The sequence below is a fragment of the Canis lupus genome, chromosome 3 (genome assembly GCF_048164855.1).
Source record: "Canis lupus baileyi chromosome 3, mCanLup2.hap1, whole genome shotgun sequence".
NCBI classification, from domain to species: domain Eukaryota; kingdom Metazoa; phylum Chordata; class Mammalia; order Carnivora; family Canidae; genus Canis; species Canis lupus.
This window is the reverse complement of record NC_132840.1, coordinates 48,160,104-48,187,863: the sequence shown is the minus strand read 5'-3', so window position 1 is coordinate 48,187,863 and position 27,760 is coordinate 48,160,104. Positions and strand designations below refer to the sequence as shown.

Sequence of the window (27,760 nt, the reverse complement as noted above, 5' to 3'; positions counted from 1 at the left end):
TGATGATACAAATGATAAATTATATTTGTACAGTAAATAAGTATCAATAGTCAACACAAGTTCAAAAACAGCCACCGGCCCCTGAGACTGAGAAAACGGCTGGGTGACACCCCCTCACACAGCGCCCATCAGGAGGGAGTGTGATGGCATGTGTACTACACAAGTGGCAGTGGCCGGTGGCTTCATGATCAGTGCAGCAGGCAACAGGGACAAGGCGCCGGGGACGGGCCTGTGCTGGGGGACTGGGTGGGGCGGGGAGGGGTCTTCTGGGGCCTGGGTGGCCCCGTGGCTAGAATGTTGGGGCCTCAAAGTCAAATCAGGAAGGGTTCTTGGCTGTTACAGAAGAATCCCTGACCAAGTCATCAGGTGTGGTCTACTGGCCTGGGAAGGGGTCCAGGTCGCACCATGAGTGTAAGTGCCTCCCAGGGGAGCAACCTGTGGGCCCTTCCCTGTCTCCACCCTCCCCGGGTGGGAAGAGGCTGGAGTGGGCTGGAGCCCACAGCCCAGCACCAGCTCCCCGGCTCTGGCAGGGGGTGGCTGGCCAGGAGCTCTGGGGTGGCTCCTGGGGCCGCAGCTTGGGGGAGCTTTTAGAGATGGGGGACAGGAGTGGCTGGGGAAGGCCGTTCTGACTCGGCCTGCTCACCTCCTGGTCTCTTGGTGCTCCTACGCCCTGCTCAGGGTCAGATCCCCTCCCGGAACCGGGGAGAGTGGAGGCACACCCAGGGGTCGGCTGCCCTTGGAGTCGGGGTAGAGAAGTCCACAGTGGAAAGCAAGACTGGAACGCAGGCCAGCAAACTCACCGGAGGAGGATGGGGGCGCTGGGGTAGGCGGTGAGGGGAGGGGTCCCTTCCCTGGGGAGAAGCACATCTTTTCTGGTCTTTATTTCATGACTTCATACTTTTTCTCCTAGTGGTGAGTGGGGCAAGGAAAGCAGGAAATTGGGAAGGAGGTAATATTAGTGCATGTTTGTTAAAAATCTATTGTGTGAGAATGACTTTTTTTTTTCCTCTCCAAAATAAGAGCTGATTATTTTTAAGTCTGCAGTGTGTGTCTGGAGTTAGCAGGTGGGTGGGTCAGGGCCAGCCCTGGTCGTTCACCGTCGCGGCCTGGAGGCCGGCCCCAGGGAGCCGGTGCCCCCCACGACGCCTGCCGTCACACCATGCCATCCCCATCCTTACCCTGAGTGAGGATTAAGACAGAGGAGATCACAGACACACAAGGGTCAAGATGCCTCTTCCGTTTCAAATTTCCACTGTCAACGGAAGTCCTTGTTGATCTGTGCATGCCTTCAGTTACAAAAGGGAAATTAGCTGATAAAAACTGGTGAGTCACATTCATACATTAGGGTTTTTTTCCTTTAACTTGATGTTGGTGTAGCAGTAAGAAAAATAGCCTCTTTCAGGATCTAGCCCAAAAGATTGCAGGTCAATCAGTTTGGTAAGTCACCAAAAAAGAGAATAAAAGAAAGGAAAAGGCAACTGGAGGCTGAGACTTTTTGTTGCTGTTATAGGTTTTGTTGTTGTTGTTTTAAATATACATCATATTTTCTGTGTAATCAAATTCCCGTATTTTTCCCTATAAAGAATTTGCTTTAGTTTTTTCCATAAGGCATTTTTTTTGTCTCTTCCTATTTAAATTTTCTTAGAGTTAAAAACCATAAATAAGAGGGTTTAAACCACTAACATGACATGTGCCAATATCTTAATTCAGCCAGACCTGGTAAATTCTATCAAAACTAGACAGTTAAATAAGAACCACGTTATAAAAATATTAGCCAAAAAAAGACTATTAGGTAATTCTGCAAACTCAAATATGAAACTGTACTAAACAAAATATGTGCAAACGTATACAAGCATAGAGCCACGTGGCAGGGTTATGCTCAGATTAGTTTAAAGCTTGCTCTAGTGGATTTAATTCAAGAGTTGTTTCACGGTGGTGTTTACTTTGAACTCACACACGAGTCAAAGAAAAATAAAATATGCACAACCACTTCCCCTAAAGGTCAGTGTCTCGTGGTGCCGGTGCTTCATTCTGTCCACACCCGGGACTGCCTGGGGTGCTGCTAGCGCTGGGGCGGGAGGGGGGGCGGGGGGGGGGTTGGGAGCGCAGAGACAGGGCGGCCGTCCTGAGGCCTGGGCCAGGCGGTGTCCCAGAGGCCCTCAGGCTGAGAGGCCCGGGTGAAGGCGACACTGGTGACGCTGACAACTCCTGCCTCCACCCGCCTCCTCGTCTAAGGCCCCAGAGAGCTAGCCCATCTCCAGGACCAGGACCCCGCGCCTGGGAGGCAGCAGGGAAGCAGCCGGGTCGGGCTGTGGGCTGGGGATGGGCAGGCGGGCAGCCTCAGAAGGTGCGGAACCCCACGTGCCATGTCTGATGTCCAGCAGGCTTGCCGCCGTTTGAGTCTGAGGGTCGGGGCTGTGAAGACAACCCTTTGATCAGGAAGCCGGAACTGGAAAGCTCTAACACCCCCCCACACACACGCTCTCGGACACCATTCCACAATCGAGTCCCTGCTCGGCATCCTCAGGCACAGATGCTCTGGGCATTCACTCTGCGGTGAGTCCCAGTCCTGGGCACTAGAGAAGGAAGGGGTTGGTCGCGCCGGTGGCCTGAGATGCCGAGGGAGGAATGGCCACGCTGCCCACCATGTTCATTGAGGGGGCGCCCAGAGGCGTCAGGGAGGAAGCGCCGGCCCCCAGAGCCGGGTGTGGGGCTGAGGAGGTCATGGAGGCCACCACCATGGGCTCCACACCTGGGCTAGGCCCAAAGGACGCACTGGTCCCCAGGATTGGGCTCCCTCGCAGCTGGTTCAGCGTCAACGGCTGGGGCTGGTTCACCTGGAAGGGGTTGACAGGGGCCGAGGGCGCAGCTGCACCTGGGGAGAGACCAGGAGGGGTGATGGCTACAGTCAGAAAGATACCCTGCCCACCCCCACCCCCAAGTCCAAGGGCTGGAGAAGCTCAGGGCAGTGCCAACCAACACATGGCACATACACCCACTCCCTGAATCTCCAATGTCTGGATGAGGAGACTAAGGCCGTGAAAAGCCAAGTGACTCGTGTGGAGTCACAGAGCCTGAATACGGCAGTGCCAGGAACATGCCTGCTCAGAGCCAACGCCCCAGGACTCCCTCAGCAACAAACAGCTGCCACCGCTCCCTTACTGTGTTTGCCAAGCTCTGTGACCACAGGTGTCTGGGAAAGAGAAGTGCAAAGGTGCAGGTGGAAACCTCAGTGAGAGGCTTGGGAGTGGCAGTCTCCACACTGGACCCTGGGACCCAAGGGGTGGCGTAATAAAGGCTCTGAGAAGCCCTGCAGTCAAGAAGCAGATGCAGCTTGATCTTATTCAGTGCTTCCAGAATTTATCACACATCATAAAGCCTCTCCCCAGCTTTTAGAGAAAACGTCTGCTGGTACTCTGCCAAAACACCCGAGAGCTGCCAGCACTGCGTCTCCTAAGCAGCCCGGCCCTTGAGCACAACGGCTGCCTGCTGAGGAGCCCCCCATGGCCAGGGCCAAGAGGTGCTCCCTGTTACCACCACACCCCGGGGTGGGGGGGGGGGCAGGCCCTGCTGGGGCAAGCCGGCCTTCCCGCACCAGCCCCTCTCATTACCCTGCCAGAGCCCAGCGCGCTCAGAGGTAGCAGGAGCCCAGGGCCCCCACCCTCAGCTCTTCTCAGTCCTGGGGTCCTTCTCTGCAGGGTCCTCTGAGGGGCTGTGGTGCCGGGCCTCAGATCCTGCTTTCTGGGGGAGGGTCTCAAACTGAACACCCTGAATAGGACAGAGGCTGGCCCTTGAGGCCCTGCTGGCCTACCGGGGTGGGGGAAGCTCCCTAGAGGGAGAGGCTTGTCTGGGCTGGGTGCTGAGCATGACCATGACCGCCCACTAGAAGAGTGGATGGTGGGCACTCCAGGCAGGGGGAGCAGCATGTGCAGGGTGAGGAGCTTGGTGCCTCTGAGGGTGTGAGCACCCTGGGAGGGCACACAAGGGAGGGCAGGGCCTTGGACACGGAAGCAGGGCTGGGGGCTGTCCTGCAGCCCCCACGGAGACTTTGAGGGTGGAGAGCAGGCCTGTAGACAGAGCCCACAGCAGGGAGCAGGGATATGGGGGTAAGAGGGCGGGGCCCCCCAGAAAGGCAGAATCCAGCACCTCAGATGGCCTAAATGAGGGTCCATGGGTCCCTGGGAAATGGTCCCCCAACAAGGGAACGTTGGGCAGCAAAGTCTGGTTCTCCCTCACCCGTCACCGCCCTCTGCAGCTGACCGAGAAGTGGCGCTCGCTGGAGGGTCTCCCCGGCCATGGGACCAAGTCAGGGGCAGCTTCTGCTCCGTGCTCTCAACTGAGAGGAGGGCTATTCCGCCCAACCCCCTAACTACACACTGGCATGCACGCTCCACCCCGAGGCCCCAGAGAGGCCTAGGAATTCTGGGCATGGCTCCGAGGGTGGTGGCTCTGTGTCCCACAGGCAGAGCTCCCCCAGAGGTGGAGGAGAGGTCAGGGCCTGGGGCCCACCCCCCAGACCCATTCTCAGGAAGGGGGCAGACAAGCAGAGGGAACCCCCAGCGAGAGCATACCTGGTGCTAGAAAAGGGTTGAGGGACTGGGCCGGTGGGGCTGGCCTGGTCACCAGCGAGTCCAGGTTCACCAGGGCTGCGTTGGGGCCCAGGAAGGACTCGGGTGTTTTCCGGGCGCTGCTGGGCTTGCTTGAGGCAGTGGGCAGGGGCTGGCACTCAAAGGGGTCCGGGCTCGTAGTTCCATTGTTTTGGGATGGTGGAGAGGCCACTGCCTCAGCTATAATACAAGGACACAGGGGAGCATGGTGAGTATTGGGGGGGGGGGTGCACCAAGACTGCCACATCCAATGCCACCAACCCCAGGAGCATCCCAAGCAAGACACAGACATTGTGGGGGGAGCCAGGTGGCCACGCGGAAGATGGAGATGTTCATTGCAGTGCTGTCTCTGACAGACCCGACCAGGGACAGTCAGACACAGGGGCAGCTTACAGAACCCCCGTTCATGTAACCAAACTCAGAGCGCAGGGACATAAGGCCTCAGGATGAAAGACGGCCATTATCACAACGTCAGGTGAATAGCGACCAACAAAACTGTGCATACTGCACAATCCTCCAAAAACATTAGGACGTTATTTGTGGTTGGAAGCCAGGCATGGGCATTTCATGTTTTGCATGGGTTTTCACCGTCAATTTTCTACAATGAACATGAATTTCTTGATGGAGAAGAAAGCAAATTATTTTTAAAAATTCAGCCAACAGAGGATGTACTGAGACAGGCTGGGGGGAGGGGTTGCTTTGCGACATGGCAGCGGGGTTATGGGTTCTTAAAAATGGTCATACTCTCCACTGGATAATGCCATTTCTAGGAATCCAGTCTCAGGAAAGGATGTGAAATGTGAACGGGAACTCAAACACAAAAGGATGTTCACCACAGCGTTATGTACTTCAGCAAAACCCGCAATCAACCTAAAATGTCCTCCCCGAGAGTAAAGAGCAAAATGGTGATTGCTGAGCAATACGAGTAACTATTGCTACGGAATAGGTTCTAAAGCATTTTTAACATCACGAGAAAATGTTTTCAACCCGTTATTCCATAAAGGGGAGGGAGGGAGGCAGGATCCAATGCTAGTACCAGCTGGACCCCGCCCCCCCCAAAAAAAGAAGAAGGCTGTGTAAACAGAGCTCAGAAAAAATGCTGGAAGGAAACACAGCAGAGGGCAGAGGGGGTAGGTAGGATTATAGAGGGGTTCTGTTTTCTTCCATAAGCTTTTCTGCATTTTCTACAATGGAACAGCTTTAGGATTGGAGGCAACGATTTTGCAAGTGCACAACAAGATGTCCATGTAACAAGGCCACACTGCCTTCTCGCTGAGGTACACGCGGGCAGGCAAGGACAAGTAGGCTGCACTTTGGTCTGCCAAGGAGATGCATGGAATTTTGTCTTTTCAATGCAGCAAAAGAAAGACACTCCCCCCTTCCCCCCAACGAAGCAGCATGTTCTAGGCTGCCTCTGGTCCCCTGAGCAGAGAGGGGGCCAAGGGGCGGTCAGGGGTGCCAGGCTGCTCGTACCTTAGACAGAGGCCAGCCAGGCCTGTAGCTGCCGCTGGGGGACACGGTGGGAGGAGGCGGGAGGGCGGATGGAGAATGGGGGGCACAAGGAGAAGCAGAGAGAGGAAAGAGAAAGGAGAGAAGTTGCTCTATGTGGCTGGGAGGTGTGGCTCTGGCCTCGGCCCCCTCCCCACCCGATCACTCTGCACCCCACCCTGATGCCCTGCCAGCCTGGGGACAATGGGCCAGGGCTCTGATAAGGGCTGGGTGGGAGCCACAACCTGGGGTGATCAAGTAGGGCAGAGATGCCCTATCCGGGCCCAGAGCTGGGACTGTCTCTGAAAACCGGCACCATGGGAAGTTGGCAGGAGGACAGTGGGCCCCACGCCGGGGTGTTGCAGGGGGTGGGGTGGGGGGCTTGTGCAGAGGACGTGGGGCCTAGGGCCGGGACTGAGACATAGGTGAATGAGACCGGAAGCACAGGCCCAACACTAGGAGAGGATGAAAGAAAAACTCAACCCCCTGACATTTCACTGCTGATGTGTGAATTACCGCCATCGGCCACTTACAGCTCCCAAGATCAAAACACAAAGAAAATGCATGAAGTTGATAGGTTTTGAAAGCAGGTTATTTCTACAATAACTGGACTGCAGTAACAAATGAACAAAACATCATGGAAACTACAACCACCTTCACCTACCTGGTTTTTTTGAAGTTCGGAGGTTGTCAAATTCAGAAAAGTCATCTTTAATTGTACCATTCAAATTACTGAACAGATCAAAGGCCCCTGGGTGAACATAAGAGGCTGGTGAGTGTGCATGCACCATGACGTACCCGTGATTCTGACTCCCAGGCTAAATCCTAGGGGTGTGCTGGCAGCAGGCAGGGGAGAGATCTCTACACCTGCTCATGGGGGAGAACGGACAGCCAGAGGGCAACATGGGGTCACCTGGTGGTCTGGGAGCGTTTGTGTGCCGCTGCTCCCATCAGCTCCCCCCCAAACTGAAGGAGGGGCTGATGGTGGAGAGACTTCTGAGCCAGGTTTGGGGGCTTAGACAGAGCCTGTAGGAAGCTACTGGAAGTACCACCAAGAAGGCTGCCTGCCCAGGCCCCCTCAGGAAGCTCCCTGTGGACAAAAGTGCAGGGGCCGAGAACGTCCATGAGCTCGCCCTTTACGGTGGGCTTATGGCATCTGGGTGGGATGGGGTGGGGTTGGATAGAGGGGGGTTTGCAGACAAAGGCTGCAGGTGACAAGGGTAGCAAGTGCAGACAAACCCACAGGTCCCATGCCAAGGAGCCAGAAAAGGGGAAAGCAGTGCACCCCAAGTGGCTCCCAGAGCCTGCACAGAGCAAAGTCTCACCAGAGGCTGAGACGGGCTTGGCAGCTGAGGCTGCAGCCCAAGCATCCGCTGTTTTCCCGGCACTGGGTGCAGGCTGCTGCGGGGCCGCCCAGGGGTCTGAGCCCTTGGGGACGGAGTGTGTGCTGGTGCCAGTGGGCACGCCCCAAGGGTCGACAGAGGCAGCTGGCTTGGCACCTGTAGGAAGGCAGGGTAGGCTCAGCTATGTCCTCAGAAAGGTCTGGTCAGCTGGGGTGAGAAAGGAAAGGACACTAGGCCACGTGAGCCACATCAGGGTCTGCCCCACATCAGGACAGGCAGCCACCCTAAGGGTGCAGTCCCAGGCCAGCAAAGCTGGACAGAGCTGAGGTCCAGGGCCGACAGCCACCGAAGGTTCCCACCCTGGGGAGTGTGCTGGGCCCAGCCTGCTGGGAAGATACCAACAGCAAACAGTGAAGATGTTTATGCAGCTGAAACCCTTCCCCGAGTGCCTGCCACTCAGTCTTCCACGGAGCTCCCAGAGCTAAGTTCAAAAGTCCACCTTCCCCAGAGTCCACAGGGCTCCCCAGAGTCCACAGGGCTCCGCCGAGTGAGCCCTGCCCAGGCATCTGATGCTCTAGCCTCAGGCCCCGGCCACGCCCTGTCCCCACCTGCTTTGAGTGGTTTTTGCTTTAGAAAGAAGGTGAATAAAACAGATGAGGACAATGTGAAGAGGAATGGTAAACAAATGCCTATGTGCCTAGCCAATGTTTTCAAACGGGGAGTGACAAATCCATTTAGAGGCTCACAACTGGCACATTTTAAAAGGAAAATAACTGAGCGCACCTAATGTAAGGCGTCAATCCTACCGTGGAGACCTTCTATTCTCCATCACCTAGATGTGGGTGCAAGCATGCTCACACATGTACCATGTCTCACCTTTGAGTGGAGTGACACGGCCAATGTTTAAAAGCCACCACTGCCTTTCAGGGAGGAGTGCCTCCCCCGTGGCAACCCTCACCCCAATCTTTGTGACTTTTGTGTTAGCCCTTCCTTGGATCTTCTAGTTCTACCCTGCAGAGGTGCCTTTACTTAACCTATCCATCAGCTATGCCTACTTTCTAACTTTATACAAATGGAAACATTGTACACAGTCTTTGTGACTGCCTTTGTTCAGCCACTTCTGGGAGATTTCGCCCATGTTGATATGCAGCTGAAACTTGTTCCGTTTTACTGCCACAGAACATTCCACTCTGGCGAGGGGTAGGAACCACAACTGATTAATTAGTCTGCTGAAGGCACTGGCTTAGTTGCACTGCTTTCTTGTTCTCATGTCCGAGTGTACTCGTACCCGTGAGGACCTCAAGTCCTAGCCCCTGCCTCTGAACCCAGTGACACTAGGAGAGGCTCCTTGTAGCTGTGCCTTGTGCTGGGTGGATGCAAGTCCTGGCGCTCCGGCAACTGGCCCCTAACCTCACTACTGCCTCTCGCTCACTTTTTCACGTGTGCCAACTTGGTGGGCGTGCCAGGTCATCTGACTGTGCTTTGCTTTGCATCTTGTTGTTCTTTAATGAGGTGGCCACCTCCTATGGTTTGTTTGCAGGTCTTCCATGATTCAAGTGCCTGGTCCAGTCTTTGTCCACTTTCCTTTGGGAATGTTTATCTTTCCCTTCTTGATTTGAGTTCTTACCACACTCTAAATAATGTTTTACTTAGGTTACAAAAACAAAGAAATTACCTCCCAATTTGTGGCTTTTCTTTTCAGTCCTTAAAGTATCTTTTGATGACCACAGACGTTCTTAAATTTAATGGGGTGCAACCTATCAGTAATGTCCTTTGTAATTTGTGCTTTTCCTGATGTTTAGGAAAGCCTTCCCTACACCTCAACAGTCTTCTACAGTAACATCTACCAGATTTACAGTTTGCCTTGCACGCTCATGTATTTGCTCCATTGGCAACTGATTTTGGCATATGGTATAAAAGACAGATCCGATTTCATGCTTTTCTTTTTTTTTTTTTTTTTTTTTTTTAATTTTATTTATTTATGATAGTCACACAGAGAGAGAGAGGCAGAGACACAGGCAGAGGGAGAAGCAGGCTCCATGCACCGGGAGCCTGACGTGGGATTCGATCCCGGGTCTCCAGGATCGCGCCCTGGGCCAAAGGCAGGCGCCAAACCGCTGCGCCACCCAGGGATCCCGATTTCATGCTTTTCTACACAAACAAATCATCTCGCCCCACTCTTTTCCCACTGACCTGCACACAGTGCCACCTCCACCAGAAGTCAAGGCTATACAGATTCATTCCTGGGCTCTCCCTTTTGATCCACTGACCCGTTTCTGGCCCTTGGCTTTCTGGATTATCCTCATAGATAATAAAAAAATATAATAATAAAAACTGCTTTCTGGTACCTGATACCTTGGTCTTGTTCCTCGAGAATACTGTGGCTATTTACAGCCTTTTGCTTTTCCATATTCATCTTAAAATCATCTTGTCAAGTAAAAAAAAAAAAAGAAAGAAATTAAAACCTTGCTGGAGTTTTGGTCAGAATTGCACTAAATCTCAGATCAATTTGAAGAAAGAGCTGTTATCACTATTAACAGCAAAGTCTCCAAAAAACAAAAACAAAAACAAAAAACAAAATCAGAGGACATTCACTTAGGTCCTTCTTTAAGTGAATGATTTGAAATGAAAGATTTCAGTGAAAATTTAAGTCAAAGATTTAAGTGAAAGATTAAAGTGAAAGAAAAAGAAATTAGAGAAAATTTAAGTGAGGATTTAAGTGGAAGACTTCAGTGAAAATATTTTTTATTTTCCCCTTTATTTCCACAAGGGATTCTTTCATACACCTCCTATAAAATCTATTCCTAGGGACTGGTATATTTTTAAAATTTCATTTTTATTAATTTATTATATGCAGAAAAAATGTAATTTTGTACACTGATTCTTGCAACCTGCAATCTTATTAAACTGTCAATTCTAATCATTAAAATTCATGCAAGAAAAAAAAATAAAAAAAATAAAATTCATGCAAGTTATTTATTCTTAGAATTCTTTTTTTTAAAGATTTATTTATTTATTTACTTATGATAGACAGATTGAGAGAGAGAGAAAGAGAGGCAGGCAGAGACACAAGAGGAGAGAGAAGCAGGCTCCATGCCAGGAGCCCGACGTGGGACTCGATCCCTGGACTCTAGGATCGCGCCCTGGGCCAAAGGCAGGCGCCAAACCGCTGAGCCACCCAGGGATCCCCTATTCTTAGAATTCTAATACCTCTTAATTCTAAGAGAGTTATCTGAGGAGAGTTTTTGGATATTCTACATATCTGACCTTATCATTTGCAAATGATGATGGCCTAATTTTTCCCAGTTCTTTCTTATATTTTTTCTCTCCTTCTTCCTATCTCATCATCCTGGCTGGGACCACCAGTCCCAACATAAAGCATGAGTGTGCACAGTCAGTGAGTCTTGTCTTGCTCTTCAGTATCCATTTTCTTTTTTTTTTTTTTATCCTTTCATTATTTATTTTTTAATAATAAATTTATTTTTATTGGTGTTCAATTTGTCAGCATACAGAATAACACCCAGTGCTCATCCTGTCAAGTGCCCCCCCCAGTGCCCGTCACCCAGTCACCCCCACCCCCCGCCCTCCTCCCCTTCCACCACACCTAGTTCATTTCCCAGAGTTAGGAGTCTTCATGTTCTGTCTCCCTTTCTGATATTTCCTACCCATTTCTTCTCCCTTCCCTTCTATTCCCTTTCACTATTATTTATATTCCCCAAATGAAGCTTTTGCACAGCAAAGGATACAGTCAACAAAACTAAAAGACAACCTACAGAATGGGAGAAGATATTTGCAAATGACCTATCAGATAAAGGGCTAGTTTCCAAGATCTATAAAGAACTTATTAAACTCAACACCAAAGAAACAAACAATCCAATCATGAAATGGGCAAAAGACATGAACAGAAATCTCAGAGAGGAAGACACAGACATGGCCAACACGCATATGAGAAAATGCTCTGCATCACTTGCCATCAGGGAAATACAAATCAAAACCACAATGAGATACCACCTCACACCAGTGAGAACGAGGAAAATTAACAAGGCAGGAAACCACAAATGTTGGAGAGGATGCGGAGAAAAAGGAACCCTCATACACTGTTGGTGGGAATGTGAAATGGTGCAGCCACTCTGGAAAACTGTGTGGAGGTTCCTCAAAGAGTTAAAAATAGACCTGCCCTACGACCCAGCAATTGCACTGTTGGGGATTTACCCCAAAGATACAGATGCAATGAAATGCCGGGACACCTGCACCCCGATGTTGATAGCAGCAATGTCCACAATAGCCAAACTGTGGAAGGAGCCTTGGTGTCCATCAAAAGATGAATGGATAAAGATGTGGTTTATGTATACAATGGAATATTCCTCAGCCATTAGAAATGACAAATACCCACCATTTGCTTCAACGTGGATGGAACTGGAGGGTATTATGCTCAGTATCTATTTTCAATGCTTTACATTAAAATGGTAGCACTGAGGGAGGAAGGGAGGGGCATCTGGATGGCTCAGTGGTTGAGCGTCTGCCTTTGGCTCAGGGTGTGATCCTGGGGTTCTGGGATCGAGTCCCACATAGGGCTCCCTGCAGGGCACCTCCTTCTCCCTCTGCCTGTGTCTCTGCCTCTCTCTGGGTCTCTCATGAATAAATAAAATCTTAAAAAAAAAAAAAAAACAGTACCATTTACCACTTACAGGCGTTCTTCCTTTATTAGATCATGGAAACTCATCATTCCAAGAGTGCTAAGACGTTTGCAGTGAACAGCTGATGAATTTTATCAACTGGTTTCTGTCTCTATGATGATGACAGCATGATTTTGTTCTTTTGGTCTGTCACATGGTACATGAATACATCTTCTGAGGATTTGTTCCTTGCAAACAAGGTTTCTCATGATGTACTATATCATTTTCATATTTTTTTATTATGGATTTCTACTTGTTTCTTTGCTTTCTGTGTCTATATTCGTAATGGGGTGTCCTGACAGGTCTGTTCTCACACTGCACGTCCTGTCTGGTTTTGGTGTTAAGGTTATGCTGGTCTCATAAAACGGGCAGGGACACTCCTCATTTTCCTACCCTCTTAAGGAGTTTGTATAAAGGTGGAATTGTTTCTTGAGTGGTGTAAGAATTTGCTGGTAAAGCCCTCTGGGTGGGTTGTGGGGGTGGGAAGGATTTTTAAGCCCAGACTCAATGGCTTTAATGATTACAGCACTATCCCTATTTTGGGGTTTCTATTGTTCTTTGGTCGGCCTTGCTGAGTTTTAACAAATTTTTAAAAAATATTTTATTTACATGAGAGAGAGAGAAAACAAGTGGTGGGGGAGCAAAGAAGAAGCAGGTCCCTCAATGAGGAGGGAGCCTAATGTGGGGGGCTCAAGCCCAAGACCCTGAGGTGATGACCCGACCCGAAAACAGACACTTAACTAAGCCACCCAGGCATCCTCTCTTTTTTAAAATTAATCATGCCAGGGATTTCTCTGTTGTATTTATTATTCTTTTCAATTACCAATATCTTTCTTTGCAGATATTACAGCGGGTCTGTGTTCCAAGGCATGAATTTCTGTTCCTATCCATATTTCATTTCTTCCACCTTACTTGGGTGGCACACGTTTTAGAATGCTGCTAATGTAAACGCTGAAAGCGGTCAATTCCCCTCACACTGTTGTTTCAGTTGCCCCACGAATTCTGAAATAAAAATATTTACCTTATTGTTTTTGGTTCTCAATGTTTCTGGGTCTCAATGTTTCTGGGTCGTGTTATAATTTCTTCTCTGACCCAAAATTCCAGCAGTGTCTTTCAAGTGTTAAATGTATGGAGTTTTTCTAGTTTTCTTTTTGTTGTTGAGGATACTGTGGTCAGAAAATGTGTTCTGGGCATTGCCAACTTCCAGAAATGTGTTGAGGCTGGCCTTTATGCCCAGCACGCGATCAAGGTTTTGTCAGTACTGGAAACATGTGTGCTCCCATCACTGGAAACAACAAATCCACTACCTCATGAACCATGCTGCTCAAATTGTTACATTCTCACTACTCTTGGTAAAATAATATATATACATACTAGTCTCCACATCTTTGTTCCTGGCACAGAATTCCTGAAACCCTTGTCATTTTTTTTTAAAGATTTTATTTATTTATTCACGATAGACATAGAGAGAGAGAGAGGCAGAGACACAGGCAGAGGGAGAAACAGGCTCCATGCGGGAGCCTGACGTGGGACTCAATCCCCGGACTCCAGGATTGCGCCCTGGGCCAAAGGCAGGCACCAAACCGCCAGGCCACCCAGGGACTCCCCTCTTGTCATTTTTTAAGGGACCAGGCACTACAAGCATCTCTTGCTCTACTGAGGTGACCATGAGTGCATTCCTGGCTGGCTCCTGGCTGAAGCTAGAATAACCAGAACCCCCAAGCCTCGATTAGAAGCTGGGAATGTTCTGTTACCTGGAAATGTCATGTTTTACCTTCCTTCTTAAGGAAAAGTTTCAATGAATATAGAATTCTGGAGGGTCATGGTTGTTTCGTTGGTGTTTCAAGACTTAAAATGCATTTTACCATCATTCAAGGTGGATGGTTTTTCTTCCAGTGCCCCAAAGACCTTATCCTACGGTCCTCCAGCACTGGCCATCCTTGCAGAGACGTCAGGTGCCAATGTGCCTGCCACCCCTTTTCCACAGACCGCCTGGCCCCTGTGGGTTTAAGATGTTCTCTACAGTTGCCAGGTGGGGATTTCTCTTATACCCGGCTTACGATTCACCAGGCATCCTGGATCTGGGAAATAGCACCTTGCCACGAACCTAAAAACCCTCATTCTCTTTTCAAACATAAACTCTTCTGGAACTCTAAAGAGTTGGCTGTTAGAACATCCTCATTCTGACCTCTGTGCTTCCCATCCACGATGACCTGCCCACTGCTCCCCAGACAAACACCAAAAGGCACGTCCACTGCCCGCCATCTCTGGGTCTCCAAGTCCCTCCATCTTTCCCACTCTTCTTGCCTTCACTAACTCCTCTGGAATCCCTCAGCTTTCTTAGAGGACTCATTTGCCTCTGAGTCTCCCTGGGCTGGGACCTCGGGCAGGGTGTAGGTGTGAGGGTAGCACCAGGGACAATCTGGCTGAGCTCCAAAGCTCAGAGAAGGCAGCAGGAAGGGTGGTGGCTGCCAGTCTCAGAGTAGGCCATGGGGTGCTCCCCAGGCCTCTGGGAAGGCTCACGTCCCGGGGCCCCATTCCCAGGCATGTCCCTCTTAGCAGCCCCAGCAGCTGTGTGCAGGGATGGACATGCAGGTAGGCCATTCCCTGACTTCCAGAACCTGAACCCTCTGCCAAGCATTCTACAGTGCTGTCTTTATTTCTTCTGGTCCCTGAGATGCTGAGTGGCTCTAGGCCTGTCAAGCTTGTATTAGCTGCCACCTTGACTGTCTTTTCATTTTTGGCTGACAGCGAATGGGAGTGGCACAGGATAGGGGAGGACAGTGCTGCTTCTGCTACTTCCCAGACTTGTCGCTGCAACCACAGTAATGCTGTGAGCTTAACAAGGGCCAAGGCAGACTTTGACTTGCAAGGTTCATTCCCACCATCCCTTGGATACGTAAGCCTGTCAACTTCTGTGAGGACTTGGGACTTCTGCAGCTGCTGCCACAAACCTACAGCCCTCTAGAGGCCTCCAGAAGCTGCTGTGGCCTTTCCCTCCTGGTCCTCTCAGAATTGCACACAGAGACACCTCTGCACCGCTCTCCTCAGGCCCATCACTGTCAGATGCAACAAGAGGCCTAGTAGGACACTGGTCCCAGCTGGAATGACACAGTGGGACAGGCCCTGGCTTTGCCCCCGACATAGCACCTCAGGGAGCCTTAGTTCTGCATCTGGACTAGAGTGAATGACCTGGTAGAAACTATGTCCACGAGAGAGCAGGATGGCAAGGCTGAAGAGATGAGTCAAGTGCTCAGAGCTGCCTGGGATGTAGTAGAGGAGACGTGGGTTCAAGGAAGACCTGGGCCCTAGTGCCAGGCTGCTTCCGGCTCCATGTGAGCACAGGAGTGCTGACACACCCGCAGCCTTCCCTTGTTCACAGCAACCATGAGCACTGAACGAGCTCATGTCCCAAGAAGCCTGCCACCCAGCCAACATCCTCCTTGCCCACCTGTGCTAGAACATGGACTGTGGGTCTCACATGCATTCCCTGTGCAGATCTGACCACCCCGGAGGACACTATGTGAGAGCGACTGTCCTTCCCTCTTCTCGCCCCCATCAGGGGATGCCCTGGTCGCTCTCTAGCACCCTCCCTGCTTCTCCTGAAAGACACCCACTTCCTTGGGAGAATTACCCCTAGCTACTCCCAGCCCCAGTGGATCTGACCTTGCTCTGGCAACAAGAGAGGATTTCCACCAGCTAGCAGCAACCTGCAAAGTCCCCCCACTCCCAAATCCCCGGATGGTAGAGGGCTACAGAGAAATCGTCCCCATCCCTTGGGCTGTGGACTGGGAACACGAGGTAGCTCCCAAGGCAGAACCTGGGGCTTCTGAGGCCAGAGAGGAGAGGGGAAGGGTCCAGCAGGTGGGGCAGCACAGAAGGTCTGGGTCCTGGTGACAACCCCTGAGCCATGGCATTAAGCCAGCCTGAAGACAGAGCTGCTGTCTCTACTGAAGCTGCCTGCAAGGTAGTTTCCTGAATAGACTGCCTCCCCAAGTGGTTGTGTGTGTGGAAGGGTGGGGGGTGTGTGCTGAGAAGGGCATGATCCCCGCCCTGCAGTCTCTCCCTATCATTTCATCCCACAGCCGCCCAGCCCAAGCCCCTCACAAAGCACTTACCCCTTGCTCTCACTCCTGTGAGAATCTGTCTCCCCAGCCAGAGTAAATGTGCACAGAATGGGAGCCGGGTCTGCTTGGCCCATGCTGCTCCAGTTCCCTGAGCTCAGAACTGAGCCTCACATGCAAAAGACACTCAACAACTAAGCGGGCGCTGAAAGGAAACCAATGAAGGAACCACAGAACCCTGGGCTGGAAGAGACTTTGCGGTTTCTGTGCTCTAACTCCCACCAGTGAGGCATTTTTGAACACTGCTGTTCAGCAACCACTTCTGGATGACTCTGGGTAAAAGTCTAATTCAGGTGTTAGAACCATGAACAGCCAAGAGCTGCTCCCAATCTCTGACACTCCACACAGGGTTTTCAAACACCTTAGATTTGACAGGGCTTCATTCACCATGCAGTTCAGGGGCCACCGGAGAAGTGGTTTTCAACTGTGCTTGTCCTTATGAATCTCTGGAAGGATGTTAGTAAAATACAGTATCTCCTCCCTTCACATACACAAACTCTGGGGAGGGCCTGGGCATTTGTATTCTTAGAAGCTCCCCAAGTGAATTAGAATGGGCAGCCAGGATGTGCAAGAGCCACTGAGCTCCTGGAGCACTCAGGTGCCTGGCCAAGCCTTCTCAGAAGTGGGAGTCCACCATCAGAGGGCCAGCTCGGACATATAGGTGGGGACAAGCCCTGTCTCCCAGAGAGGTGGTCCTTAGAGTCACCTCGCTCTATCTGAGCAACAATTGGTTAGCACTCACCAGGCCCAGGTCCAGGTTCTGCCTCTGAGAGAGAAACAAGAATACATCTAACGCAATCAGCATGGGGGTCAGAGGCAGCTGGTGACCCTGGGATGGGGTGAGACAGTCCTGTGGACAGGGGGACTGTGTCTATCCAAGTACAACATCTGAACCATGTGTTCAGAATACACAAGAATTTACCATGCGGACCACAGGACACAATGCAAAAAAGAAGGATCGGGCATTCACAGGAACCCCAGCGAGCTCCTCAGCACCCCAGACCTGCTATGCATGTACAAAAACAGGCTTTGCTCCTCCATCCAGACCCTATCTCAGACAACAAGGGTCTAAACATACTAGCTGTCCCCCCAAACTGATAAATGTGTATCAGTAAGAGTCAAAACAAAGGACTACCATCTTTCTGGAAGAGCTCTTTCTACACGAACACTGTGACATAATGAAGCTGTAACACTGCACATAATTTAGTGTGTTCTCCATGAGCTGGCACCATGCAGAGCCCCTGTCATGCTGGGCTCTTAGGTAAGGCTTCCACCTTAATTCTGTTCGAGAGCCTCTTCTGACACCTCCAGTTATTTCCCACTTGCCTTGCTTCCCTTTTAGAATATGCTGAAGGGATCCCTGGGTGGCGCAGCGGTTTGGCGCCTGCCTTTGGCCTAGGGCGCGATCCTGGAGACCCGGGATCGAATCCCACATCGGGCTCCCGGTGCATGGAGCCTGCTTCTCCCTCTGCCTGTGTCTCTGCCTCTCTCTCTCTCTCTCTCTCTCTCTCTCTGTGACTATCATAAATAAATAAAAATTTAAAAAAAATTTAGAATATGCTGAAATAACAAAACCCATGCATGCCCAAGACCTGTAAAAACCAGCATGCCTAACACTGACATCAACACCCTCTGGCCCGGAAAGAACGCCCTGCCCCAGTGCTGCCATGCTTACACACACAGCACAGTCACAGCTCAGAGAGTTTTGGATGTGGAATGAAAGATGTCCCTGGTTCAAATCCTGGCCAATCATCCAGACAGCCACGAATAAGCAGCTTAGCCTCAGTGAGCTCCATTGGGTTTCCAGTCCACAAGTAGCAGCTAGGGACCTATGTGCATTCAGGACACCGTGTGGACACTTTTTGCTCCGCTGTGGGTCAGGAGTCACAGCAGGCCATGTACTGTGACACCTCACTCCCCTCAAACCTGCCTGGGGGACGGATGCATAATGCGCCCTCTGCTTTCCCATGGGTGCCGACTGCCCACAGAAGCTAGCCTGTGGGAAAGCGGGCAGCAGCAGAGCCGACACGACAGACTCCCCAGTAAACGCCCCCCAGTGACAGCACAGCCGCTGGGGCCCAGCACATCTTCCTCCTCCATGAATGGACAGTAGCTTTGCTGCAAGGCTCCTCTGTGCTCTGTCCTTCCACGTCCTCGACATGGCCCAGGCCACGATACAAACCAATAAATAAATGCTTGTTGAAAGCACAAGTGAATGAGAGCAAAGGATAGAACCCAGGGCAGAAAGATCAAGCAGCTTCCGGCCTCCTCCTCTGTGGGCCCATTCATGGGGAGCACGTGTCCCTGGGCCCCTCACCCGCCAGCCTGGCTCCTCTGAAGGCTCACATATGAATATTCATGTGCACAGGGGGGCAGTCACATTGTGGGGTCACAGAACTGAGTGGCGAGGGTCACCCAGAAACCAGTAGTACCACCTGCTGCCACTGGGCCAGAAGACGGCCTCTGTCCTGGTCCGGGCAGCGAGCGAGCCTGAGTCAGCCAAGGCCTTCTGAATCACCAGGCTGTGGGCCCTTCTCGTACCAGGTGGCTGCTTTGTGTGCCTGGAACAGAGGAGGAAGTGCCCTGCTGACCCGGCAGGCTCCGACTGCCCTCCTCTCAGCCATCGGCAACTTCCTCCCAAGGCCCCCTTGGCCAAGCGGCCCCTGGCACTGGAGATGGCAGGGCTTGCTACAAATGGTGACTTTCAAAACAGTGTTCCTTTCATCCGGAGGGCACAACTATCAGTGCTTGGGCAGAGACTCTCTAAATCCTTCAAATTTATGAACGTGTTTCCAGGCAATGGGGTGGCTCAGAAAACACACACTAGTGGGTTTTACTAGAAACTAGCTGGTAAGTCTGACACCACATCTTGCTCTGGAGCAGTCTCAGAAGATGAAAGCAAAGGGGCTGCTGCCATTCTCCAGCATGCTCAGGAGCGTGCGAGGCCATCTCCTGCAGTTATTGAAAAGCGGAGCGCTAGGACTGCAGACCTACCTCCAGGGACAGCCCTGTGCTGTCCCACTGGAGCCACACTGTTCAGAGTTTCTAATGATGCCTGCAAATGCTCATCACATACTGCAAACAGAAATACCTCTACATATTTATAAGACTGCATAAGATGACCTCAACTGTGTAAAAACATAAAAGCCCAGAAAAAACAGGAAGCAAATAAGCTAACATGTTAACACTGGTTCCCTCTCAATGCTAGAACTGAAGGTGACTTTTCCAGGACATGCCCACAGAAGCCTTCCACAGCAGTCCACGATGGCCTGACAATTCCAGGATTAGGTGCAGTAGTAAGTACTGAACTGACCCCTATTTTGCTGTGTGATCCCAGAGGAGTGAATGGCCTCTCTGGGCTTTGGTGGCCCATTTTCTCCCCAGGCTACTGGTTAAAATGCCAATTGCATCAGAACCAAGGACAGGGGCCTGGGTTGCACCAAAGCAAGAGATGGCAAATTAGCGATCCACGAACCACACTGGCTACCTGTAGATATATTCAATCAGCCCCAACCGTGTTCTCAATTTTTAAAACCCACTGACTTAAAAACAGATTTCAAAAATTTAGGTTTCAATCTTCTTTAAAAAACTAGATTCACAGCAGCCAAAAAGTGAAAACAACCCAAAAGGCCCATCAACTGCTAAACAAACTGTGGTATATCTATAAAATGAAGTATTATTCAGCCAAAAAAAAGGGGGGGGGAACAAAGTAGGGGCACATGCTACTACATGGATGAACTTTGAAAACATTATGCTAAGTGAAGGAAAGCAGTCACAAAGGCCACATAATGTCTGATTTCATTCCACAGGTGAAATATCCAGAATAGGCAGATCCAGAAACAGAATGTAGTAGCAGGCTGGTGGTGGCCAGGGCTGGAGGCAGAGGTAACAGGTTTGACTGCTTAATGGGAACAGGGTTTCTTTCTGGGGTGATGGAAATGTCCTGGAATTAGTAGTGATGCTTGCACGACACTGTGAATGGCTAAGAACTACTGAACTGTCCACTTTAAAATGGTTAAGGTGGTGAATTATCTTGGTTCAACAATACTAGAAGAGCAGACCCATGGAGGCAGCATTCCCACGTGATGGTCAGCTGCCACTGGGCCCCAGATGCCTCTCCTCGGCTATGTCCCCAGCCTCTGACTGGCTCCCGGTCCCTGCTCTGTGCAGGTGTGGGAGAACCCTAAGTGCTGGAGGTGGTCCTGCTTCACCCACCAGGAGACTCCCTAGCATCCTATGAGGTCAAGTCTCTGGCTTAATCAAGACCCCCAGCTCAGAGGGACACCTGGGGGGCTCAGTCAGTGAAGTATCTGCCTTCAGCTCAGGTCATGATCCCAGGGTCCTGGGATCCAGCCCACGTAGGGTTCCCTGCTCAACTGAGTTCCCTGCTCAGCGGAGAGTCTGCTTTTCTGTGTGTGTGTGTGTGTGTGTGTGTGTGTGGTGTGTGTCCCACCCCCACCTGTGCACTCTCTCTTTCTCAAATGAATAAATAAAATCTTCAACAAAAAAAAAAAAAAAAAAAAAGAAGACAAAAGACACTCAACTCTGAAGCACACTACTGTCTACCAGCCAAAGGCAGGCAGGAGCAACCTGGTTCACTGAAAAGTCATAAATTCTCTCTCCTGACCAGGTAATACACACCCGTAGTACATTAAGTCAAACAATGAAAATCTGTCTCTCTTCCACCCCCAGACCCCACCCTAACCACCTCCCATCAGCCACTGATTCAGCATAATTCAATCTTCTTAAACTCACCTGGCTCCTAGGGTGACTGCTTTCTTTCCTGGGTACTAGAAAAATGTCCTGTCTGCTTAACGACCCATTGCACAACTTTTAAAAGGGTGTTCCTGAAGAACATCCTACCCACAACTCAAGGTGGCCATCATGTTACAGAGGAACTATTTTTCAGACTTAAAACTAAAGTTAAAGGAGCACCTGGGTGGCTCAGTAGTTGAGTGTTTGCTTTGGCTCAGGTTGTGATCCTGGGGTCTTGGAATTGAGTCCCTCATCGGGCTCCCCACAGGGAGCCTACTTCTCCCTCTGCCTGTGTCTCTGTTTCTGTCTCTCATGAATAAATAAATAAAATCTTTAAAAGCAATTAACAACAAAACAATTGAAATCAAAGCCACTGTCTGGAAGGAGCCTGGGTAGAGCATTTCCCGAAGAATTGCCTTTGCTACCCTCATGTACGCTCAGCATGACTTTAGCCTACAAGCTCCCTGGGGCCACAGCACACAGGCACGGACTATGTGAACCGCCAAGCCCCTGGCCACTGTTCTACTACTGTCATTTAGTGAGCGAGACCTGTAGGCCATTTGGCCTGCAGTTTGCCACAAGGTCCAGAGGACTCCTGCCAAAGGGAGTTTGGGGATCCGCCGAGGTCCCTGAAGCCAACAGCATCACCAAAGTGTATCTGGGACTGACACGGCCTCTGGACATGGCTGCCAAGCCCTGATCCCATGACCCTGCTCCCCATGGCCTGTCTCTGCACCCATCAAACCACTGCATGCCCTCAGGCTCCCAAGCCAAGCCTTCTGCTGGGAACACCCTTTCCTCTTCTTGGCCTGGTCACCTGCTCTTCCTTATTACAGATTCCTCCAAGATGCCTGCCTCATGCCCACCAGCCACCTGAACTAAACCCCATCCCAGGATGCTGGTATTCCCATCTTGCCCACACCTGCCCAAGACCTTGAAGGCAGGACCATTACCTGTTTGTGTCTGGGTCCCTGGATAGCAGGACAGAGCCTGGCATTTGGTACGCTTCGGCAAACATCCAGGGAACCGAACTGAATACAAAAGATGGTTCCAGTTTGGGGAAACAGACTCCCCCCCCGCCCCCCCCCCCCCCCAAAGAGATTCAGGCAAGTTGCCACAGTATATACAATTGCAAGTTCCTAGACAGATCAAAGTGGCTGACAGGGCTCAAAGCACCCAGAGGGGGCAGGCTGGGTTGGAAGCCATCACCGAGCCTGCAGGCCAAGCCCTGTGTCCAGCGATCAGGAAACCCCCTATGCCCAAGATTTCTACCCAGAGTAAGCAGATTGTGCCACACTCATGTTTCAAATCTCCTGCACAGATCCTCTTATATTGGCATTAAACAGAACTTTAAAACATTGACTTAACCTAGTAAATAGACTATTGCTTTAAGTCACAAGTAAGAAAAATTACAGCAAATGTATCCTTCTTTCATTAGCAAATCGTAGTAAGCACATCCTAATTTCCTGCTAATTATAGCAACCTGGATTTAGAGGTTTCAAATTTTTTTTTTTAATTTTTATTTATTTATGATAGTCACAGAATGAGAGAGAGAGAGGCAGAGACACAGGCAGAGGGAGAAGCAGGCTCCATGCACTGGGAGCCCGATGTGGGATTCGATCCCGGGTCTCCAGGATCGCGCCCTGGGCCAAAGGCAGGCGCTAAACCGCTGTGCCACCCAGGGATCCCGATTTAGAGGTTTCATGCTGTGTATTACAGTTTCTTAACCTGGGGTGCCGGGGGCAATTCTGAGGCCCAGAGACTTGACACATGTCCCCATGTGGGAAGCAGAGAGGAAGTCAGCTTTCCCTCTACCAAAGCAGAAAACCATTCAAAACAGAACGAGAGCCCTGTACCCCAGTTCTCCAGAGGACCTGACTGGACAGGACAGCTGGGGATGGGAGAAGCCTGGACACCCACCACCAAGGACCTGCCCCACTCCCACATCCACCAGGTGAGAGAGAGCAGGAAGCTGGGCCCTATGGCCCTTCACACATCTACCAGGCAGGCACAGGAGAAAAATGAGGTGGGTATTTACCAAATGGTGGCCACGGATCTGAAGTGCTGGCTGGGGCCGCTGGCCCGCCCCAAGGGTTTGTCTGGTTAGCTGAGGCTGATCGGCCCCAGGGCTCTGCTTTCTGGGCAGCAGGGCCGGAGCTGGGGAGGGCGTCCATTAAGTCCAACAGAGTAGTCTGCTGTGGGTGGGAACCATGCTTTTGAGACAAAGAGAAGAGAACAGGTTTTACTTTGCTACAGTTACAGCAAATATCCATGCATTAGCCAAATACTGTACATGCCTCTTAGGAAAAGAAGCCCTGAGGGTGGGGTGGGGAGGAAACGGAGCTGCCCCATCTCCTGCCCCACCCGGCCTACCACCCCAAACAAACACTTCCCACTTCAGCCCAGGTTCCACCCACACTGAACTATGTGGGCCTGGTGCCCCACCCGCTTTCAAACAGCCCTCAGGGCTTTCCAGGATAACACAGGCTTTGGTGAGGCTGAAGCTTCCCTCCAGAATGCTGTCCCCACCCACCCAAGTTGGCAGCCATCAAGGCCCCCTCTCTGGGGACCTGCCCTGCCCTCCTGCTCCCGTGGCCACCAGAGTTGCTGGACACCAGAACACAGGAGACCACCGGAACCCCCAGCCCTGTGACAAGAGGGGGGCCTGTCTTCCGACTGCATGAGCCTGCTGGGAGCGGAACCATGTCCTGGTCACCTCAGGCCCCACGCAGGCAGCCTAGCACATAGGAATGATGATGACAGCAGTGAAGACCAGCACTACTGAGCCTCACCCCGTGCCAGGAACCTGTTCCCAGGCACCAGCCATCTGGCTTATGTAACAGTTACCTAGCTGCATGGCTACCACTGTGCTCCCTCACAGGGGAGGAAACTGAGGCCCCATCAACAGAGCCCCCTCGCTAGTGCCCATCTTCTCCCAGGCTGGTCTCAGGAGAGCCTTGGGAATAAGAGCACAGGCACTGTTTTCACTCGTTCTCCCCTCACTCATGCTCATCACGGGCCCAGGAGTACATGAGAAGGCACCATCCTCTGCGGGTGAGGCAACGACTGTGGGGCTGGCTTAGGCACAGACCTTCCCGGTGAGGTGCTTACCTCTTTCTTTTTTGGAACCTTAACCGTGTCTCTTCGGCTTTCTTCTAGGGCCATCTGTAGTCGGAGGTCATCCCCCCGCCTGAGGCGTTCTTCCTGCAGAGAACAACGGGACTGTAATAGCATCACTGTGCAGAACAGAGCAACACTGGCCAGGAACAGGACACTCAAAATCGAAGTATGTGTAATTACAAGGGAAGATCAGACAACAACTGGTAAAATTCTTCTATCCTGATTCAAGGGAGCCAAGAGGGCTCCTCCCCACCACCTACCTTGTATGGCTTCCCTGGTTTGGGGGTCCCAATAGGGAGATGAGGGCAGGTTGGGGAAAGGGAACACTTATTCTAAAATGCTTTTTTCGGGCAGCCTGGGTGGCTCAGCGGTTTAGCACCGCCTTCAGCCCAGGGTGTGGTCCTGGAGACCCGGGATAGAGTCTCACGTCCGGCTCCCTGCGAGCCACCTTCTCCCTCTGCCTGTGTCTCTGCCTCTGTGTGGGTGTGTTTCATGAACAAATAAATAAATAATCTTAAAAAAATTTTTTTTAATGTTTTTTTCTTCAGATGCCTGGGTGGCTCAATGGTTGAGCACCTGCCATTGGCTCAGGTTGTGATCCCAAGGTCCTAGGATGGAGTTCTGCACTGGGCTCCCCATAGGGAGCCTGCTTCTCCCTCTGCCTGTGTCTCTGCCTCTGTGTCTCATGAATAAATAAGATCTTTAAAAATAAAATAAAAAGCTTTTTTCTCAAAATGAAAATGGCTTTAGGAGCACCTAGGTGGCTCACTCAGTTAATCGTCTGCCTGTGGCTCAAGTCATGATCCCGGGGTCCTGGGATCGAGCCCCAAGTCTCAGGCTCCCTGCTCAGCAAGGGGTCAGCTTCTCTCTCTACCTCTGTGTGCTCTTGCTCACTCTCTTTCATATAAATAAAATCTTTATTAAAAAATGAAAATAGCTTTATAATTCTAATTATAGAAGCAACATCTCTCCTTATAAAATACAAAAGCCCGACAGACCAGAGAGGTATTAGGAAGAGGGTGAAAAACACCTATCATTGTATGTTTATTTCTAGGACTTCAAACAGAAAGGATTCATTATACAGTTGATCCTCCAACACAGGCCTTGTTAAGGGCACTAACCACCCCCCACCCCCATGGTCAAAAATCCACATATAAATTTGGCTCCTCAAAAATCTAACTACTAAGAGCCAACTGTTAACTGGAACATAAATATATTGCTTACTGCATATTCTGTTTATTATTATGCCGTGTTCTTATAATAAAGCCAGAGAAAAAAATGTTAAGAAAATTAGAAAAAGGCAGTATATTTACAGCACTCTATTTATTGAAACGAATCCACACATAAGTGGAGCCTAACAGCCCCAAAATTTGTGTTGTTCAAGGGTCACCTGTATTTGATTTATATTTATTTAAGGCAAAGTCACCACATGCAGAATACGGGGTTGTCCTAGCTTTTACATAATAATGAAATAGAAATAAGTGCACTGTATTTATTATAAAATATGATAAATCATAGAAATAAGTTATTAACTAAAATGGACTCCAAGTGTCCATCTGTCCCTGTATTCCTGCACCATCTTTCCAGGCTGTCAGGACAGAGCTAGGCATCCAGAGGGAGGCATTTAATGTCTGGGCTTTTCCAACTGTGAACAGAGGGGCTATAGCTGAAGCCGTCCACTACAATTGAGCTTTAGGAGGTTTCCAGTTATTAGTGAACAAATCATGCTGGCACAGCCACCTTTGCCCTTCGGTCAGACTATCCCTATATCTGTCTCTGCACATCACTTGTAGGCGACAGAGAGCCTCATGCTCCCTGACTCTGTCTACCCTCCCTAACCCAAGGTCAGCAGGGACAGACCTGATCACTGGGACCAGAGGGATGACAGCTTTGAAAGGTCATTTCCAACACACCTTTCCCTCCTTCTCCATATTAAAGTAATGCATGATTAGAGAAAAACAGGAACTGAAAGAAAATTAAAACTATACACATTTCCATCATCAAAACATAATAAGCACTCTTATTACCTGCCACTTTTCCTCCTAGCCTTGTTTTCAGGCATTCAGATTCTCTCGATCCATCTTACCAAACCGCCTTCCCTAGGGGCTAAGCCCAACCTTGGGCCCTCATGCCTTTCACTGAGGGGGGTTGTGGACACCCGGGCTAATTCATGGAGACCAAGACACTTGGCTATGTCTACAGAAGTGTTTCTGGGGGGCATTTCTGACTAGTTCATCTTCTGGCAACAAAAGGCTTTCCCAAATGGAACTGTGTAGGACCCCCTCCCTGACTGGGGGCAGTGGGTGGCACAAACACAGTTGCAGCAATGCAGAGTCACATCTTGAAACAGAGGATAGGGCCTGCGTCTGTCACCGTCTTCCCTGTGACCCATGCCCCACCTGGCCCCACCTGGCCCCAGCCACCCAGCAAGCAGTCAGACCTGCCTGGCACCAACCTGCTCAGCTACTTCTCTGCTCATGGCAAGTGCCAGCTGCAGCTGTAGCTCCTCTTCGCCACTAGTCTGGGGCCGGGCCTGCTCCAGCTCAGAGGACACCCTCGGGGAGGTGGCTGTGGGGGAAAGGCAAAGTCACCAAAATGCAAAGCACAGGCTCATGCTCATGGTGACCTGGTCAAACCACACCCAGTCCCCATCTCACACCCATGAGGTATGGCAACAGCCCAACACCATAGGACTGCACAGAAAAGGTCTGCAAATGTTTCTAGGTTAAAATCCAGTAACAGAAAACATGGATTCATGGTGACGTAAGCCATACGGCCGGCCACAGCCAAGGAAAAAGGCCTTCAGGAGCAAGCTGAAGGTCTGGCCTCATGAGAATTAGAACCTCAGTCTTCGCTTCAGAGCTGCACTCCTTCAAAGAGAGAAACTAAAATAAATAAATAAACAAACAAATACACACACATATTTATTTTACAAGATGAAAAGTATTGCTCTTGAAAAACTCGATCAAAGAATATCATTCGAACAAGCACAAGGGCATCTGTGGACCAAAGAACTTCACTCAAGACTCCCACAACATTTAAGAATCTTACTTTATATCCTATGGTGGTAAAGACCATGGAAAATGAAGCCCAAATGTTTCTGCAGCAACCCTGAGAATTTTTGTTTTCTACGTAAAACTGTGCGTTGACTTGGAAAAAACATGTTTTTGGGTTTTTGTTGTTGTTGTTGTTTTGCTGTAAAAGCTTAGCTAGTGTAAACACCTGTAAGCAGCTCCTGGAAAGACAGTTTCACTGAAGGGATGAGATACGAACTCCTAACTGATGTAACAAACCTCCAGGAAAGGCGGCTGTCTTTCTGCATTCATACTTACACCACGCTGGCCCTCCCTATTCAAAAAACTCGGGGGCTTACATGGCCATCAGGATGTTCTGTGTATTAGGGAGTGTAGGTGTCTCCAGAAACCAAACATAAAGCTTTGGGAGCATGTGGCCACCTCAGCCTCCACCCCAGGAGAGGGTCCACGGCTTCTTTGAAATTCTCAGAGCTGGGCCCCACTGCCTCAGATGGTTCCACATTCCATCTTCACCCTGGGCCTTGTGCAAGCCATCCCCTCAGCTCACCCAGCAACTCCTTGGTTCTGAGCTCAGCTCCTCTGCCCTGGTCCTCTGGGACTGCCCTCTCCACC

The 27,760-nt window shown here is 50.6% G+C and overlaps 1 protein-coding gene across 10 annotated transcripts in view; it reads right to left on the bottom strand.

The window, feature by feature from the left end:
- The window catches only part of EPN2 (epsin 2), an 85,303-nt gene continuing 57,543 nt past the window's right edge, over nucleotides 1-27,760 (bottom strand). For 4 of the 10 annotated variants that reach the window (XM_072820916.1, XM_072820922.1, XM_072820917.1 and 1 more), the window contains 8 exons: nucleotides 26,569-26,681; nucleotides 24,105-24,215; nucleotides 23,032-23,206; nucleotides 21,947-22,024; nucleotides 7,421-7,594; nucleotides 6,760-6,846; nucleotides 4,572-4,787; nucleotides 1-2,875 (listed from right to left, as the gene is read on the bottom strand). In XM_072820916.1, coding sequence (XP_072677017.1) covers nucleotides 2,577-2,875; nucleotides 4,572-4,787; nucleotides 6,760-6,846; nucleotides 7,421-7,594; nucleotides 21,947-22,024; nucleotides 23,032-23,206; nucleotides 24,105-24,215; nucleotides 26,569-26,681 — 1,253 coding nt within the window. In that variant the 3' untranslated portion in view covers nucleotides 1-2,576. The remainder of the gene's footprint in view (nucleotides 2,876-4,571; nucleotides 4,788-6,759; nucleotides 6,847-7,420; nucleotides 7,595-21,946; nucleotides 22,025-23,031; nucleotides 23,207-24,104; nucleotides 24,216-26,568; nucleotides 26,682-27,760) is intronic. The other 6 variants (XM_072820919.1, XM_072820923.1, XM_072820921.1 and 3 more) reach the window with 4 other exon arrangements.